Source organism: Panthera leo, chromosome A2 (genome assembly GCF_018350215.1).
Source record: "Panthera leo isolate Ple1 chromosome A2, P.leo_Ple1_pat1.1, whole genome shotgun sequence".
Classification (NCBI taxonomy): Eukaryota; Metazoa; Chordata; class Mammalia; order Carnivora; family Felidae; genus Panthera; species Panthera leo.
Window position 1 is genome coordinate 20,846,322 of NC_056680.1, and position 15,830 is coordinate 20,862,151.

Genomic DNA, 15,830 nt, shown 5'->3' on the forward strand with positions numbered 1-15,830 from the left:
CCAGGCATGAGAAGTCTCCCTACTAACTAAGCCAGGACACCCCATTCCAGAGGTGTCTGAGATTTGGCAGGATCTCATGCCTTGTACATTTTTTTTTTCCAGAAATCAGTGTGGCAATTGGAGGCCATAAACCAAAAAGGTGATATTTTTCAGAAAACAAAAACCCAAAACCTCGTTCTAGCTTCTCTGTGGCAAACCACCTCTAGTATGTGCAACAACATGAGACCCATATGGAAGGAGAGAGGCCCAGGGCTCCTCCCCCTTGTCTTTGGTATAAACTTGTTCCTTGACCCTACCCTGCGAGCACCTCTGATAAACAGGAAGGCATCTGCGCCATCAGTGTCCATCCCCCTCAGAGCATCTGAGACCTGTCTGGGCCATCAAAGCCATCCCCAGCCCCCAGGAGCATTGTGGAGGGGACTCCAGCCTCACCAAAAACAATTCTCCATTGTGTTCCCCCCTTGGAAATCGGGGATTTGTAAACAGTCCCTACATTTAGACTGGTCCTGCCCTGTCTTTGTGCTGGTGTGTTGTTTTTTCTTCCCTAAACAATGTCCTTTCCAGCAGGCCTAGCAGTTCACACCATTGTCTGAGACCCTTGGACTACAGGAAACAGCACCAGATTCTTATCGGCTGGGGGTGGGGGGCAGCATGAACAGATGAGGTCATGTCCATAAACCAAGCTGCTGGTCTGCCACATCATTCTTCTGTATCTTTATCTGTGAGAGCAGAGCCCCCCTTGTCCTCCTAACAGGCCAATCTGGGCTTTGAGTGTTCCAACTACTATAGTTCCCTCCATTTGATGACAGGCCTCTGTTGATTCATTTTGGAGTCCTTGCCAGACCACAACTGTCCCCTTGTCCTGGTCTTCCCTCTCTGTCCAAGGGGATGCTTATGGAAGTGAAACACACCCTGTTGGGATGGATTAAGGTACACTCCAGTCATCTTCCTCCCTGGGGGAAAGAAGTCAAGACTGGTCACCTGAGTCCCCCTCAGCTGAGTCCTTGAGTGCAAGCTACTAGCTGACTGCTAAGGCCTGGTGTGAGGTTAGGGGCTGGCGTCCCTTATAAGGCCTCCCTGGAGTCTGTGCAGCATTTCCCATCCTCGGTGAAGAATGATCTTTTTTTTTTTTTTTTTTTTTTTTAATTAAGTTCTTTCTTATTGTCCTCCACATGGGGAGAATGATCTTTTAAAAGGCTGCATTGAGGAACCAGGAGTTTCCTTAATAAAAATCCAGTGGGGAAAGTGAAAGGCTTCATTAGGACAGGGAATCCAGGGAACGGGCCCACCAGTGGTACCCATGGCAAAAGTGGGCAGGGGCCGGGCAGTGGGAAGTGGGCAGGGGGCCACAGCTGCTGTTGCCTCATCTCCTGTTCATCAGGGGGGGGTGGGTGAATCTGGAAGAGAAGCCAGGGCAGGGGCCCAACAATCCTTGAGATCCTAGTCAGGAATTGTATGGAAACCTAGCCCCACCCACTCACTCTCTCCCTACACCAGGGCCAAGTTTGTAGTCTCAGAAAACCCTGGAGATTTGATCTTAGTGTGTGCTGAAACTTCTCTTTGGGGAGCCCCTGAGAACCAGCACTTGGGGAAGGCTGGGGTGGATCCCTAATTAGGATGGAAATCAGGCTGTTTCTGAGCAACTGTCTCCTAGCTCTAAGAAGGAGATGTGGCTGGCTAGAGAGGCCTCAGTGTGCTGGACTGGCAGAGGGATGTGAGTGAGTTCCCTGCTCACCCCACTTTACCCATCCCCCTCTAGCTGCATCTGGGGCCCCTACCAGCCCATGGAGAGGATAGCCTGGATCCTGATGGCTGCTGCCTGACTCCTCCTCCAACTGGAGGATTCAAGGGGGTGTCTAGAAGCTGACCTGGGCTTGGCTGAGTGTAAGGAAGCCATCTAAGAAAGTGAAAAGAGCTGTTTTCCTCCCCTATTCTGCTCCCTCCCTTAGAAGTGAGTGTATTAGACTGCTGGACAGCCACAGGCTTGGGGTGAACCCTAGCCATCAATAGAGGACCTTGCCAGGAAGTGGGCTGCTGAGGCATACTGAGTGTGGGAGGATGGGCAGAGGCCAAGCCCAAGGGCCAGCAGACTGGTGGCTTGGCTGCCCTGGCCCTAGGGTGGCGGGTCCTGCTCCAGTGCCTCCCATAGGAAGCCAAGATGTGGCTATTCGACTTGGGGGGGTTGGGGCAGAGCCTCCAGCGTTTACAGGCTTAGAAAACAGAGATTAATAAACTAATTTCACATGGCCAAGGAAGGAATGAATTAATCAAATCAGCATTTTCCCAAAGTATGCTTCAAAACATTAGAAACACGAAGTGATGATGACCTGATGGGAAAAAGGGGATAGAGGACCCAGGTTTAGGAGAATCATGTAGCTCATGACAGACATGCAAATTAACGAGAGATCACTGTGGCTTCTTGGGGATTTCACAGGGCAAACAGGCAGCACACAGCAATTCCACGGGGGCTAAAGGGACAGAAATCCCCGTCTTTATTTGACCCTTGTCACAGAGGATCTCATGTTCCATAGGACACCATTTTGGAAAATGCTTGTCCTGTGTCTTTCTCCAAGCCCCTTTCCAGCACTAAACCTGTTTGGGAAATCATGACACAGACCCAAAGACTAGGGGAGGTATGAGACTTTGAGGAAAAAGCTGCCAGAAGGAGTGAGAGGGAAGCCCTTGAGGCAGGAAATAGGACTCAAGATGAGAGGCTGAGAGGGAAAAGTCCAGACTCTAGGGGTGGGAAGGTAGGAACACAGCTTCTGTGGCCTGGGGGGAGAAGGGACTGTAGAGGTCAAGTTCTCACATCCTTCCCAACCCCACGCTCGGCACCAAATGGGTGCCCATGATGCTTCTCAGGTGGCTTGGGGCAGGACATACCGGTTCAATTCTGTCAGGCCCAGGGGACAAAAGGAGGGGCCCTGCTCCAGCGCTGCGAGAGGGGTCTGGTGACTGACTTGTTAAGCCTCTCTACTCTATAGTATGGATTGAGGGGCCCAGGCAAACAAGGGATTCGTCTCCCTGGCAAGGTGAGGTGATGTCCCTCCCATCTTCAAACCTTCCCTGCCTTTTCCCATCTCCCTCCAGCACCAGCGGGCTCTGTTCTTCGTGCAGGGGCATGGCATCGCTGGGGGAGTGAGAGCTGTGATCAGTGGCGCCCTTGGAGGCAGCTCAACCAGACCTCCCGTCCTTCTTAGAAGCTGCAGCCCCCACAGCGCAGCCTAGCACCCCAGGCAAGAGCACAGGGGCCTTAATATATGTTGGTATGTGGCTTGTGAGGAAGACAGGCACCAGGCCAAGTATTGCTGTCATGAAGTTACTGTAGAAAAGGAGCAGGACTGCCTACGTGCCCAGCTGCCCTTTGCCAGCACTTTTTTCTGACTCAAGGTCTTCCTGAAGCCCAAGAAGGTCAGTCTCAGAAGCCTGAGGGGCAGGAGTTTCCTAACTTAATAAGCAATCTCAGTTTCCTAGACAAAGCCCTTTGACTCCTTCCTTCCCCTCATGCCCATCTCCCTCCCTCCTAGAACATATCTCCGAGGGTGGCCATCCTGGAATGGATGGAAAGGCTCTTCATTTCCAGCTCACATAGATGGCATCCATCAATTTAGAACAGAAAAATACAGAGATACAATAATGATATAATTATGTGATGTAAATATTAACTCCATCGCTTTCCTTATAGGTCTATGTGGTAGACTACCTCATATCCTCATCAAAGCACAGAGGCAGTCATGACAATAAAAGTAACAATAGTAATTACAAGAAGTGTGCTCTGAAGACAAAACCACAAGGCTGATCTCAACATACCAATATAAAAATAGAATTCACACATAGAAGCATTTCCAGGAGTCAATAACACACAGTACCATGGGGGTGGGAGGTGTGGGGAGTTGGCAGAAACTGTCCCTAATTTTCTAAGTGCAGATGTTCGTTGTTCAGGATTTTGAGCTCCTCCTCCATTATCTAGAGTAACTTCCCCAGAGAACCCTGCCTGGAGCCAGCCATGCCTGGGTCCAACCTAGAGGCCACTGAGAGCCTGGCTGGTCATTTCTTCCTGACTTTGCTGGGATAGAGGGGCTGCAGCTCTATACACCCATTCCCAGGGCTCTGTGCTCTTTCCTCTCCCTCTTCCATGGCCTCTACCTCCCCCTCCATGCCCTTCTCCAGCCCCCTACCCCCACAGTCCTCTCCTTTGCTTTTACCTGCTGACTTCCCAGCCACAGCAACCCCAAACCTGAGGCTTCCCAAGGTTAATCTCCATGCCTCTGGTTAACTTACTGTGAAGTCAAAGAGGAAAGGGGGCCTATTTTAGATCCCAGTTCTCTGGGCGTGGTGGGGTGACTCAGGTAAAATCCAATGTAGATGTACAGTCTGGGTTTGAGTTCAGTGGAGCAGGAAACCCTGTCCTGCTTTTTTATCTGTTTTTCCCCCTCCTTTCTTCATCTTAGTTTTTCTCATGGAGGGAATCTCAAACCTGATGCTCTTGTCCCCTCCTGTCAGTTTTGTGCGTCATTAACTTGCTCATATGCAGTCTGGGAATGACTTTTCATTTAGTCCTCCTTCTCCTCCCCCTCTGTGCTCCCCAGCCCAAGAAACACATCCCTGCTGTTGGCAAAAACACCTCCCTACACACCCAGACAAAATGCATCCTGGCCACCTGAGCGTCACCTCCAAGAACAAGCAGGATTTAGCAGCTTTTTTTCCTTCTATTTTCTTCCCTTAAGAGAGAAAATCTTCATAAATGAAACCATTTATAACCAACCATTATTTAACAGAAACCAACGATCCCAGAGGGAAAACATCTTGTTTCCCCTGTGGCTCCTGAGCTAATTGATGCTATCCTGGGTTCTTGAGAATGCCTGCCTGGGGTCCCATAGCCCATCCTGGGGGTCTCACCCTCTCCCCACCTCAGAAGTGTCTCAACCCTCTGTGGCCCTGGCAAAGCCCTGGGCCTGTGCCTGCCCACCAGCTGTAGCTTACTCGGGGAGCTGCCACATTCCCTCCCTCCCCAGCTGTGAGCATGCTTGTACCACCCAGTGAGAGACAGCCCCCCCCTCCTGCCCCATACTTCCCCTGCTCCCCTCTCCCCATCTCTAGTCCACAGAACCTAGAATCCTCCTAGAACCTACCCTCTCCCTTCATCAGCTTGCAGCCCCTGATGGTGGGGAGGGGGACTCCCATCAGAGGTCTGGGCATCCCAGGAAATCTGGCCTGGCAGCTTGGGGTCTGGGGAAGAGAAGTCAGGCTGTAGAGACACTGCTTGGTTTATGAAGTAGTGCCTGAGACCCAGACCAGGGGCCCGGGAGCTCTGGCTGTCAATGCTTCTATGACTCTGTCATGGAGAAGAAGTGGTGGGCAGTGGCAGGGAGCCACCCCAAGTGGGGGGAGGGGCTTGCTGTTCTACCTTCTCTGCCCCTCCCCTTCCCTGCCCCAACTCACAGTAGGTCCTCTTAATGGGTGCTAGCATAGAGGCAACTTCCATCCTCCTCTGGCTGCCTAAGGGCCCCTTGCCCAGACACCTCCTCAGACGCACCCAAACGCCCACTCCAAGGGTCATTCAGAATGGCCATTGTTCTGCTGGCTGGGAAAGAACCACCCAGGCCTCTCACCTCCGGGCACAGCCGGAAATGTGCTCTGGGGACCATGTCTGAAAACAAACAGCAGGCCCACTGGGGTTGGCAGCAGACAGAGGGTGCTGGCTCCAGCCTAGGACTGAGAGCACAGAGGGGCAGGAACAGGCCTTGGACACAGGGCCCTCCATCAAGCCCCAGCTTTTCCTGTGGGCAGCCTGGTAGAAGTATGGGGGGCAGAGACTCCCGCCTCTAAGAGGCAGTCAGGCATGCTGCCCCCCTCCCCTTAGCCCTAGCTGGGTGGGTGGGAGACTCTGGGGGTTTCTGGGCCACCTGGTCCATCCCGACCACCCTCTCCTCCACCCTCTTCTATGTGGCCTCCACCTCCCGGGGCGTCCGATTGCGCTCGGTCTGCCCCCGGCTCTTCACCTTCTTGCCCAGCTCCAGCCCTGCCCAGCTCTTGCCCTTGGCCTGTTTGCCCCGGCTCCTGGAAGGGCACCACACGCGCTCACAGTACTCGTCCACCCGGGGCAGGTTGGCGAAGCCGATGAGCTGCAGGATGTCCTTATACCAGGCCTTGGAGGGGGTGGAGGCCAGGCCTCCCCAGCCTGGGGTCTCCTCTGGCCTTGGATCCCGAGGAAACAGGCCGTTGAGCTGTGTGGCCACAATCACCTCCAGAGCCAGGCGGACCACAGTCTGGGAGAAGCCGTGTTCCAGTGTCTTGCAGGTGTAGATGCCCGCATCCAGATGGCTGAGTCTGCGGAACAGCAGCCCCTGCTCTGTTTGCAGGACTCTCTCATCTGTCTTTACCTGTGGGAGGTGGGGGAGGGGATGAGGGGGACATGGAGTAGGGCACACACAACATCAGTTACTCTCCCTGCTTTTCCAACTTCGCATTTCAGGACCTGGTGCTTAAGCATTTCCCCTCCCCATCTCTCCTTCCCAGGCTGGCTCAGCACTGTGAGCCAATTGCAGGCAGGGTCTCATCTTCCTATAACCCAGGACAGGGCCTGCAAAGGAGGCTTTTCAAAGATTTCACTGACTGGTTTCTCCCCTAGTCAGAGCTCTGTGGCACCTACCTTGGCCTTTGGGAGCCCTGCCACATAGTCCCTGGGGATAGAGTGGGCAGAGGGGTATTTATGGGTTTTTATTCAGGGAGGGCTATACCCATAGCCCTAGGACTAGAAGTCCCCTCCACTTTCCTTTCTCTCTCTCTCTCTCTCTCTCTCTCTCCCCTGTCCTTGTCTGCACTGTTCAGTCCCCCAACCAGGGGTGGGCTGAGTGCCCATCACAGTGCGGGAGGCAGGAGCGCTACTCTGATCCCACCTGGATGTCTGCACATCTGTACGTTGAGGCGGGACTGCCTGGGCGGTAAGTATTGTGTAACCATCTTGTTGTTCCCTGTGCCTGGCCCCCTGGGGGTGTGCTCATCGTGCCTAGCCCAACAGCTGGCCCAAAGCTGGCCTCCCCCAGTTCCCAAGCTGGAAGGAGAGCCCCTCCTGTAATCAAGGCACTCCCTCCCCTTCTCTGCCCCTGAGAGAGGCTGGAGAATGGTTCCTCACCCTGCCCCACCCACACCCTAATCAGGCCCCAGACTGAGGCCATTTCTGGGGTTGACAGACTTTTCCGGATGGGGGAGGAGAGGGCCTGGGCAGACAGCTGGACTCCAGGGAGGAAGTGTGGGGCTAGGCAGTGGGTATGTGTGTAGGGGTGTGTGTGTGTGTGTGTGTGTGTGCAAGTTTCAGTGGTTTAGGCACCACCCTGGGGCAGAGGAGAACCAAGAACCCATGGGAAAGAGAGGCCTGCAAAGATGAGCCATATGTGTGAGCCTGGGGGGCTTCTTGACTAGATCAGACTCTCTTCCATCTCTACTACCCACCTCCCAGAGCTCAGTTCAGTGCCTGGGAGTTAGTGGGCTCTCTGTCACAGGAAGGGTTGCAGCCACGTCTGGCCTGGGCATTCCTGGAGGCAGGAAGAGGGGTACCTCCTTCCAGGCACTGCAGGCACTTAATGCACACTCTTCTTCAGTTGACCTTGGCAGGTTCCCCCTAGAGCCCCTTCCTAGAGATCAGGACTTGGGGTCAGGGAGGGATGTGAGATCAGGACATGTGCAGGTTGGAGGCAAGGTCTTTGCTCACCCGGTCGGGTCCCTGACCCCCTGGCCTCTGCAAGAACCAGTGCACAGCAGCCTGGGAAGACTTGGGCAGGCACTCCAGGAAGGTGCTGTTGTGCTCCATGCCGTAGACTGTGGTGGCCGCCATGGGGCCTGTAGCCTCGTCTGGAGGGAGATGGAGGGGGGATCGGCTCAGTACTGTGGGCCCCCAGGGCCCCCACCAGTGTGACAAGGACCTAAGTGTCCATCAATCCCCAAGCCATTCATTCTGTCCAAAGACCCTTCCTTCCCCAGTATACTGACAAGAGCTGCACATGTAGGAAAACTGAGGGCTGGGTGTTAAATAAAACAGGACCAGCCTGAGACCACACTTTGCAGGGGTTGAGCCTGGGCCAGAGGGGTGAGGAGGGGCCCCCATGCCTGCCACCACTCACCTTCCTGGCTCTCCCCCAGGCACTGCAGGGCAGGGTTGCCATGCCGGATGTCCTGCCTGCGGAACCGGCGCTTGCTGGTGCCAGGCCGGTAGCGGGTACAGGAGGCACCGTCCCAGGCACAGTATGGGTCCCGGGCCAGGCAGCACTCAGCACAGGCACTGCCGTAGGTTTCACAGTGGTGCAGCTGCAGCCGAGCCACGCCCAGCCTCGAGCCCACGTACAGCATTTGCTGGGGGGGACACAAGCAGAGCCAAGGTGAGCCTGGGCCCCACCTAGAAGCAACTAGGCTCTTGGCCCTCTTGGGCTTCCTGAGACCCCCACCATTTTCAGGCAGTCTTCCAGAACCTCTTGGATGTATCCCCAGAAACCAAAAATGTTGATCACCCACCTGATATGCACCAGATCCTGTTCTAGGACACGGAAGGAAGGCACGGGGCAGACCCGGGGGGCTCTTCTCTAAGGGGTTTCTCCAGGCCCTTCCTGCTGCTGACTTTTGCCCTCAACCTCAATAACCTTTATCCTGACTTGCCTCTGACCTTAGAGGTGCACTCTGCCTCAAGCAATCCTAATACAAAAGTTGGGATTTACCCAAAGATAAACTGGGGCAGAATAACTTGAGGAGATTTTGCCACTTGCAAAAGGACATAGCAGGCCTCTAAAAAGTGGCTCTGCCCTATTTGATTTAAATTATGGGGGTGCCTGGGTGGCTCAGTAGGTTGAGTGGCCAACTTCGGCTCAGGTCATGATCTCAAGGTCTGTGTATTCGAGCCCCGCATCAGGCTCTGTGCTGACAGCCTGGAGCTGCTTTGGATTCTGTGTCTCCTCTCTCTGCCTCTCCCTGACCCATGCTCAGTCTCTCTCTCTCTCTCTCTCTCTCTCTCTCAAAAAAAAAAAAAAGAAGAAACATTAAAAAATTTTTTTTCAATAAAAAAATTCCGGATTTTGTTTCCAAGCATGTTTCTGTCTCCCCAGAGGGACTGGCCTTTGTGGCTCTCCCCTTATCTGAACACAGTCTCACTCAGGATTCCCACTGCCCACTGGTTTCATGCGTGAGGTCTCAGCTCCCCGCCGGACCCTCAAGCCTCGTTGCAAGGCCTAATCAGGCATCCCCATGGCCTATTGCAGCACCTTCCAGAAAGCGGCCTTGCTCAGAGCTTCAGGTGAGGGGTTAGAGGGAGAAGGAGGGAGGGATGGCAGCTGCTCTTACCCTTTTGACAGAGATCTCCATCTCAGTGATGGGTGTCGGCACCTGGGGAAGGAGCAGGGTCTCAGGGATGGGTGGGTTGGGCCAGACCTCCCCTGCATCCCTGCTTTCGGCCTCCTCCAGCCCCTGCATGGGAGCCACCTGACTCCCAGCCTGGGTCAGTGCGCTCCCTGGCAACTAAGGCCAGACGGTCTTTCCCAGACGTCGGGTTATTAGAAAGGTCCCCTCACCCTGGCTGGCCTCCAAGGAGCACAAAGCTCCAGTGTCCCCTCCCACACCCCTGCTGTCCAGCAATGAGGCAGCTGTCCCACATCACCCATCCCATGTTGGGAGCACAGCAGTCCCCCACATGCACGTGATGCCCTGCCTCGCTCTGTAGTTGGGGGGCCAACAGAACCCCATGGGGACTTGGGGTCTCAGCCACCCCCTCACTGTTGCTTGAGCCTAGCAGGGCTTTGTCAAGGGGTGATCACCTTGGACGCCCCTCCCTGGGCCCTCCGACTTTTCTCTGGGCCCCACAGCCAGATAAACGCACCAGCAAGGCCCTGCGGCAGCCAGTGTCTCACTTGCACTTCCCACTGGCTGCAGGTTCAGTAAAGACAGGCCTATCTCCTTGTATTTTGCTCCTCTGTCCCCGTGGCCAGGCCTAGACCCAGCAGTGGAGCTGGAGGGGACCCCTCCCATCAGTTCCCCCTTTCCCAAGACCCCACTCACCTTGAACACCTGGAGTTCCTCCAAAACCACCTCCTCAGACTCAGTGGAGGCCCCACCCTGGAGGGCGATGACCTTGAGCACAGAGCCTGAGTCTGGGGCAGGGCAGGAGGGAAGGATCAGTGGGAGAGGAAGGAGTGGCTTGCCCCACCCCCCAACCAGAGACACACCTCCCCAGCCCATCCACCCCACTCAGCCCACCCACCAGTCCCCAGGAAGATGACGTCGTAGGTCCCGTCCTCTGCCTCCACGCGGTCCACCACAATCTGGCGCAACTGCTGGGCCAGGTGCGTTTTGACAAGGACAGGGCGGCCCTGCTGTGGCCGCACGGGCCAGAACATAAGTGGGTGGGCTCGGGCAAACTGCAGCACCTCATCTGGGTAGTTCTTGGTGCTGCCAAAAGGTCGTCCTGGCTGCGCTGTCATCTTGCTGGGGCACTGTGAGCGGCAGCAAAGGGAGCACCTGAAACATCCTGGGGCCGCACGTCCCCCACCCCATCCTGTTTCCAGGCCCCACTGCTGGGCATGCCCACCTTGGGGGGACTGCTCTTGCTGTAGCAGAGACTCCTTAATGTGGCAGGGCTCTGCTCCCCTCCTTACCCCACCTGGCTCCCCTGGAGTCCCAGCTCAACCACAAGGTCATCCCAAGGTACAGTCCCTCTGGTATCGGCTCAGCCCTCTTCCCTGGCCTGGCTTCCAGGCAGATACTCACCACTCCAGGGCGAGGGAAGGGCACCTTGCCCCCATAGGGTCCCCACTGGTGCTGGGGACCATCTTGGTGGGCAAAGGGTCCCCTGAAGACCTCCCAGATATCCTCCATGTGGTACACACAGACGGCAAAGCCCTGGAACACAGCACTGCCAAGGGCGGACAGGGATAGTCAGGCCAGGGTGGCTGTCACAGGTGGGGAGGGGGCAACCTATCCATGGACAGGACAGAGGATGATGGTGCCTGAAGTCAACAGAGACTGAAAAACGAGGACACCCAGGCAGAGACAAAGAGAGGGAGATAGACACAGAGCCTCAGAGTTATTGAGTCGGAGATAGAGACAGGGACCCACGGTAAAGTTGGGACACGCAAGCAGAGGCTCAGCAGAGGACGCTAGGAGTGCAGAGACTGGAACCAAGGGTGGGGGTGTGAGGGGAGGCCCATGTGCCCACCTGACTGTGCTGAACAGGGCGTACACCTCAAGGGTTTTCCCTGCGCTGGGCCACAGCAGGAACACATCCTCTGGGAGACAGAGGGCCACAGTCAATGCCCCCCGCTCACTGACTCTGAGCCCTCCGCACCCACACCCAGGCCTGCCTCCGGCCATGCCCTCACCCAGCTGGTCAAAGTGGGTCTCAGCACCACCAGGGCCAGGCACTGAGCACACCAGCCTGGCCTTGAGAAAGGTGCTCCATTTGTTCACCAGCACTCGCTGGCCACCGGCGTCATTCTGGGGGTGGAAGGCCAGAATCAGCCCTGAGCCCCAGGGGGTGGGGCCCCCTCCTGTTCCTCCACCCTCACCCTTGCAGGCAGAGGCTTGGATGTTGGCTTCACACCCTTGCCTCAGTTTCCCTCTGCCGCTGGTGGGGATGGGCGTAGGAAGGGGGTGCGGTGAGGATCTGAACCTCACCGCCTCTTCACAGCTCTCACCACGCAGACACGGCCCACGCGGCTGACCGTGACACGGCCTGGGCCACCATCGGGCGAGGGCACAGTTTCCGAGAAGAAGAAGTACACCTTGTCATCATCCTGGTCAGAGTTGTCGGCAATCCGGGCGGCCATCACAAACCGGGGGTCTGGGAGGTAACAGGGTGCAGCTGGTTGGGGGGGGGGCGCCTTATGGGGGAGGATGGGGAGGTTGCTGAACCCAGCGTGGAGGGCAAGAGGCACAGGGACCCCACGGGAGGCTGGGGTCCCAGGGAGTAGAGTAGGGTAGGGCCATCCCCACTCCAGTGCCAGCTCTCCTACCTCCCTGCTGGTGCCAGGGGCAGATCCCAGCCAGCCCTGCCCTGGGCAGACCCTGGGCTCACCGTGAAGGAGGTTCTGGTCAGAGTCAGAACGTAAAGCTGGTCGGGGACCCCCAGTCCGGAAGATCATGGCCTCGCGCCCCAGGAAGTCAGCCGTGAGGCCCGTGTACAGCTCCCCACCTGGGTGAGGGTGGGGCAGAATCAAGGGAGGAGGGCCAGGCCCCATAGCTGGCCCCATTTCTTCCCAAGGACATCGGCAGGCTCCCCCCTCCTTGTGCCCGCCCAGGCCTGGGCATCACCCACCTACAAAGGTGCTGGCGAAGGGACTGCTGGGCTCATGTGGACACCGCCCCCGCCCACTTTGCACACTGCTGGGCTCCAGGTGGAGCACGTGCTGCCCGAGAGGGAGGAAGGGAGGGAAGGGTGTCACCTAGGAAAACAGCACCAGCCCCCCGCCTGGGGAAGTGGCCATCGCGTGCAGCGATGAGAGTGGGGGTGGGCAGAAGGCGCCCTCATTCAGGGCCTCGCCAAAGGGGTCAGCCTGGTACAAAGATCCCTTTCAGGCCCCTGACCCCTCTGCCCCAAGCCAGGCTCAATGAGGAGCGTTCAGACAGCAGGGAGGAAATGTCACTGCTTCCCAGTCCCTTGTGGGGCCTGCCCCAGGCTCACCTCCCCACGATGCCCAACCGTGATGAGGGCACAGGTGGGCTGGAAGGCCCCAGTGCCACATGCCAGTAGGTGGGTCCGGTTGTGGGGCTGTAGGACCCGCACAAAATTGGCACACTCCACCTAGCAGAGAGAAGGGGCAGGGTGGAGGGGATGAAGGGGTCTTTACCATCTCCTTGGGCCCCAACTCAGCCCTGCCTGGCTGATCAGTTCTGGAGATCTAGGGTGGGGATGACATTCTTCACAGACCTTCAAGAGCCCTCAGGATCTGCTCCAAATGCCCCTAGTGTAAGCACCTGGGGGAGTGGCTACAGGCTATCCTGGGGGTCAAGACCTGGGTGTTGGTCAGGGCTGGGGGTCAGTCACTTCTGACAGCACTCACCAAAGGATCTCTTCCCTTGCGAACACACTCCTCCTTCTGTCCTGGCTGTGGTGGCCACAGGACCTGAAACACAGCCTAATTGACTCCTGACCTCACAGCCTCAGTTTCACCATCTGGCCTCCTAGCTCTCAGACAGACCCTTCCCTCTGTCAGTCCAGCTCACCTCCCGGGGATCCGGCCATGACTGATCCAGCCGCAGAGAGTAGATGGCATCACGACCCCCCAGAAAAAGGCGGTCCCGGTACTCATCCAGGTACATGGCCCGAAGGTCCAGGGAGCCCCGGGGACCCAGAAAGACAGCAGAACGGTTGGCAGACAGGAGATCTAGGAGGGAGCAAGGGTAGTCAGTGCCTACTGCTCAGCGCACTTCTCCAGCTAAGATGTGGAGGTAGAGGGTCCCAGCTGTGCATTCACCGCCCCTCACCACCCCCGCCCCCTCACATCTGGAAAATGTTTCCATCCATAGGCCCGCTGGAGCGCTTCTGAGAATTGCCTCCTGGGGGTGGGTGGGACAGGGGGGCCCTGAGCCCTGCTTCCTACCACTCCATTCCTTGGTCCCTTAATCCTTCAGTTAACATATCCTTCCCACAGGCCCATCTGTGCCCTACCCAGTCCCCAAGGAAGATGACCCTGCTGGCCCCGCTGTCAGAACTTACGGTAGCAAGCTGAGCAAAGTGCTGGAAGAGCCTGGAGGAAGGGTGGGTTAGTCTGAGCGGTGTGCAAGACTGACTCAGTGGGACAAGCGGACAGACGGGGAGAGCATTCCCAGCAGAGAGAACACCTGGCAAAGGCCTGGGTATGGGAAAGGTCAGGTATGGCCAGGCAGAGCTCAAGGCTCTAATCCAGGGATGTGATGAAGGAAGACTTTCTCCTCCATAGACACTGCCTTCCCAGACGCAGGGGGTTGGGGGTGGCTGGCTGGGGATGCTGGCCCCAGGAGCCAAGGATCATGAAATAGGTCCTTGGAGGTTGGCTAGGGAGGTGGAGGTAACAGGTGGTCAAGCGGGCAGGCAGAAGGATATGGTGGGAATGAGCATTGGCTACCCTTGGGAAGGCCGGCTATCCTGTGCCTGCTCAGAGGATACCCATCCAAGGTGGCAAGCCCAGCACCCACTCCACCCCCAAACTCATCAACAGCCTCTTCCAGGAAGCCTTCCATGACTGACAGTACTTTAGAGGGGATTTGCCCTATTTGGGCTTTATTTTTTTTACTTTCCCCCCCAAACCATAGCTCCCAGAGCAAGACCACCTTCTGCCCCCAGACCCAGCTACACTCTCCAGAGTGGAGCCACGTCTCCCCCCTCAGTCCCCGGAGCAGGCCTGGGTCTCTCCACTTGGATTGGGGTGCCCAGGGGAAGGTGGTCACCCCTCTGGTTTCCCCAAGAAGAAGAATCATGGAGAGTCTATGTCTCAGGGACCTTTCCTGGGGACCCTCTCCACAGACTGTGCCAGCTACAGCACAGCATATCAGGTTAGATCTGCTGAGGACTGCCCCCCGCCCCCCACCGGGCCAGGATGGGCAGAGAGAGGAGGCTGAAATCACTGCTGGGCTGTGAAGAGCCTCTGGGACAGAGAGGGAGGAGCAAAGGCCAGCACTGTGAAGTGGGCTGCAAGAGGCAGAGGGGGCAAGGCTGTGGAGATAGGGTGAGGGCCCCCACCACAGACTGCTGCCCTGCTTCTCACTGCCCACCCCGGGCAAGGAGCCCAGGCTGAGTGTACACCTCAGGATCTTGCAGACCTGTCCTCTCCATCCCTCCCCATCTCTCCCTGCCCATCTCTAAGGAGGCCTCTCAGGGTTTCCATGCCCCTCTCCTTTTCTCAGAAGCCCCCTCAGGTTGTCCTCTGTGTCTCTGTTTCTCCCACCTCCACCCTCCTGGGACCTGCCCCTGCCCCCGGTCCTCCTCCCCAGTTCCTGCCTCTGGTGGCAACTCAGCTGGAGAACCATCTCCGTGAAGTCCTTCCCACAGTCTGTGCTGTGTGGAAGTGACCTCCGGCTGGCAGAAGAGATTGCCCGGGGCTAGCTGGGGCCCCCCCAGCTGGGGATGTCACAGAGTCCCAGGGTCCCACAAATGCGCACATGAACAGGGCGCGCACTGCCCCTACCTCGGTAGGAGAGCCGCAGGCGAGGCACGCTGGGGCCAGGGCTGGGGCTGCCCCCGAGGAGCAGGAGTCCTCCCAGCATGCAGCAGATGGCCCAGGCCGAGGGGGCCATGCTGGGGAACCAAGGGCACCACGCTGCCCAGCAGAGCCGCCCTCAGTCCGCTGCTGGTTGTAGTTTGCTCCGTTGCCGCCAGGCCTGACACTTATAAGGCAGGGGCTCCACCCCCTGTAGGGCCAGGGAGGCGGGAGGAGGAGGGAAGGAGATGGGGGAGGGGCCCCTGCCATCCACCTGCTGCCTCTCTCTCCACCCGGGCTGGCCTGGTTAATGCCTCTGTGTCAGATTGGCAGGCTCCCCATTGGGGAGACTCTTTCCCAGCTGGGATGTGGGCGGCTTACACAAAATGTTCACAAACCCAAGTCTCCAGAGATAGCCTGGAAGGGAGGTCAGGGGTCAGAGATCAGAGGTTGGTGGGCTGGCTAGAGGTCTAGCTGGGCTCTTCTTTGTTCCCTGTCCTTCCATTGCCCGTGACAGTCTCCATGACAAAGACAAACTGACTCTGGGCCCAGATCCCTGATACCAGGAAGGTCCAGCCCCCTGAAGCACTGGCCTGGCTCCCCAGCTCCCTTGGCAGGGCCCAAGTTGCCTGGGAGGGTCATTCCAGCCCAAGGGACTCCATGCTTTGGGTGGGGGCT

General features: G+C 57.2%; 1 protein-coding gene across 3 annotated transcripts; it reads right to left on the minus strand.

Moving 5' to 3' along the window:
- Window positions 1-1,008: 1,008 nt before the first annotated feature.
- SEMA3G (semaphorin 3G) lies at window positions 1,009-15,323 on the minus strand. 3 transcript variants are annotated; one of them, XM_042929588.1, is made up of 18 exons: window positions 15,141-15,323; window positions 13,201-13,361; window positions 13,038-13,100; window positions 12,659-12,778; window positions 12,293-12,383; window positions 12,053-12,169; window positions 11,673-11,818; window positions 11,358-11,472; window positions 11,195-11,264; window positions 10,747-10,891; window positions 10,241-10,472; window positions 10,039-10,130; window positions 9,328-9,369; window positions 8,121-8,349; window positions 7,712-7,851; window positions 6,246-6,383; window positions 5,133-5,229; window positions 1,009-1,397 (listed from the first exon to the last, which is right to left on the minus strand). In XM_042929588.1, exons 1-18 carry the CDS (start codon window positions 15,247-15,249, stop codon window positions 1,378-1,380), a joined length of 2,127 nt encoding a protein of 708 aa, XP_042785522.1. In that variant the 5' UTR covers window positions 15,250-15,323; the 3' UTR covers window positions 1,009-1,377. The 3 variants fall into 3 exon arrangements, with proteins under 3 accessions (XP_042785522.1, XP_042785520.1, XP_042785521.1); XM_042929586.1 differs by having other exon boundaries at window positions 6,003-6,383; XM_042929587.1 differs by lacking the exon at window positions 1,009-1,397 and having other exon boundaries at window positions 5,140-6,383.
- Between the last annotated feature and the right edge of the window lie 507 nt (window positions 15,324-15,830).

Coding starts and splice junctions, on each gene's coding strand:
- SEMA3G (XM_042929586.1), bottom strand. CDS start 15,249: ATGGCCCCCTCGGCCTGGGCCATCTGCTGCATGCTGGGAGGACTCCTG. Junction 10,892..11,194: donor GCCCTGTTCAGCACAGTCAG/GTGGGCACATGG, acceptor CGCCCTTGGCAG/TGCTGTGTTCCAGGGCTTTG. Junction 9,370..10,038: donor AGGAACTCCAGGTGTTCAAG/GTGAGTGGGGTC, acceptor CTCCTTCCCCAG/GTGCCGACACCCATCACTGA.